Source organism: Priapulus caudatus, unplaced genomic scaffold (assembly GCF_000485595.1).
Source record: "Priapulus caudatus unplaced genomic scaffold, Priapulus_caudatus-5.0.1 Scaffold898, whole genome shotgun sequence".
Classification (NCBI taxonomy): Eukaryota; Metazoa; Priapulida; class Priapulimorpha; order Priapulimorphida; family Priapulidae; genus Priapulus; species Priapulus caudatus.
Genome location: NW_014577959.1, coordinates 103,501 through 105,747, shown reverse-complemented (window position 1 = coordinate 105,747; position 2,247 = coordinate 103,501). Strand labels below are relative to the sequence as shown.

General features: G+C 56.4%; 1 protein-coding gene across 1 annotated transcript in view; it reads right to left on the bottom strand.

The window, feature by feature from the left end:
- LOC106814284 (CD109 antigen-like) overlaps positions 1 to 2,247 on the bottom strand; it is a gene marked incomplete in the record, with an annotated part of 61,689 nt that overhangs the window by 7,322 nt on the left and 52,120 nt on the right. Inside the window, 3 exon segments of the mRNA XM_014818580.1 lie at positions 268 to 464; positions 759 to 920; positions 1,482 to 1,711. Of these exon segments, the coding sequence (XP_014674066.1) occupies positions 268 to 464; positions 759 to 920; positions 1,482 to 1,711 (589 nt within the window).

Here is a 2,247-nt window from a genome sequence, read left to right as displayed (position 1 = left end):
GGGGGTCGGAGCAACGCGCGAGACGCTAGATGGGGGGTCGGAGCAACGCGTGAGATGTGAGACGTGAGATGGGGGTCGGAGCAACGCGCGAGACGCTAGATGGGGGGTCGGAGCAACGCGTGAGACGTGAGGCAGGGGGTCGGAGCAACGCGCGAGACGCAAGACGTGACCCATAGAGTGACCTCTCGACGACCCCGTGACCCATGGAGTGACCTCTCGACGACCCCGTGACCCATGTCGTGACCTCTCGACGACCCCGTGACCTACCGTGCGCATATGTCATAGTCGACCGTCGAGTAGTTGAAGCCGTAGTAGATGATCTTCGTGTCCATCTGGAAGGCCTCGACGGGGAACGCCGGCAGGTAGTATCGCATCACGTCGATCGTGTAGCTGACAGCGAGCTGTAGCAGCGCCAGTCCCGTCCCGCTCGCAGTCACACGCACGCTGCCCCACGCGTCCGGGATCTACGCGCACAACGCAGCAGAAACAGAAGTGAGCATCAGTGAGAGCTAGAGCTGTACACGTGTTTATTATTAAGACATCTCATATCAGAAGACTCGTCGTTATGACAATCTCATAATTACGTGACCTTCACAACCTCTGTGTTGATGTACGACCTTCGCAACCTTTGCGTACCCGTGCGACCTTCACGTACCTGTACGACCTTTGCGACCTTCACGTACCATCACGACATTTGCAACCTTCACGTACCTGCACGACCTTCACGTACAATCACGACCTGTGCAACCTTCACGTACCTGTGCGACCTTCATGTCGGACCACTCTCCGCGCGGCACCTCGAGCGTTGTTGACCACTGACTCGTCGACGAAGCCTCGACGAGGGCCGTGAAGTGGTACAGGTGCCGGTTCTGCGACTTGATGCTGAACTGATAGAGAGCCTCCAGCGCGACGATCGTGTCCTGCGTACGCGAGCGAGTCAGCGGGTTAGCGAGAAGTCAGCGCCCCCTATGGGTGGGGAGGAAGGGTGGCGAGGGTGCATCGAATGCAGAGACGTGCGTGGGGGCAAGAGTCAGCGGGTTAGAGCAAAGTAAGTGCCCCCTACGGGTTGGGAGGACGCGTGGCGAGGGTCATAAGACAGTCGCGGAGTGTTGGGCAAATGTAGAGTCTGGATAGAGAATAACAATTACGAAACGTGTACCAACACCCACACACAGACATGTACACACGCACACCTACACACACGTACGCACGCACGCACACACACACATACCTACTCACACACACACACACACATACCTACACACACATGCACAGACATATGCGCACGCGCACGCACGCACGCACACACCCACACACACACACGCACGCGCGCACAAACACGCACGCATGCACGCACGCACACACACACCTACACACGCACGCACTCACGCACGCACGCATGCGCGCACACCTACATACACACGCACGCACGCACGCACGCACGCACGCACGCACGCACGCACGCACGCACGCACACCTACCTGGGTGGAGATGAAGCCGGCATCCGTGTTGCGTTGGTTGTTCAGCCACTTGACGATGTGTTTCGTCTGCCAGTGGTTGCGCAGGTTGTACGACATAAGCGCGTACGCGGTCGTCTCCACGTTGAGGCTGTCGAACTTGTGCCAGCGCCGCGGCCCGTAGTAAGGTATGCTGTTCTGCAGCATGATGGCAGTGCGCGGCACCACCTCACGACCCCAGTATATCATGTCATCTGTATCATGGTGAGAGAGAGATACGATTACACGATGGTACCGCCATGATGGCAGTACGCGGCACCACCTCACGACCCCAGTATATCATGTCATCTGTATCATGGTGAGAGAGAGAGAGAGATACGATTACACGATGGTACTGCCATGATGGCAGTATGCGGCACCACCTCACGACCCCAGTATATCATGTCATCTGCATCATGGTGAGAGAGAGAGAGAGATACGATTACATGATGGTACCCCCATGATGGCAGTACGCGGCACCACCTCACGACCCCAGTATATCATGTCATCTGTATCATGGTGAGAGAGAGAGAGAGATACGATTACACGATGGTACCGCCATGATGGCAGTACGCGGCACCACCTCACGACCCCAGTATATCATGTCATCTGCATCATGGTGAGAGAGAGAGAGAGATACGATTACATGATGGTACCACCATGATGGCAGTATGCGGCACCACCTCACGACCCTAGTATATCATGTCATCTGTATCATGGTGAGAGAGAGAGAGATACGATTACACGATGG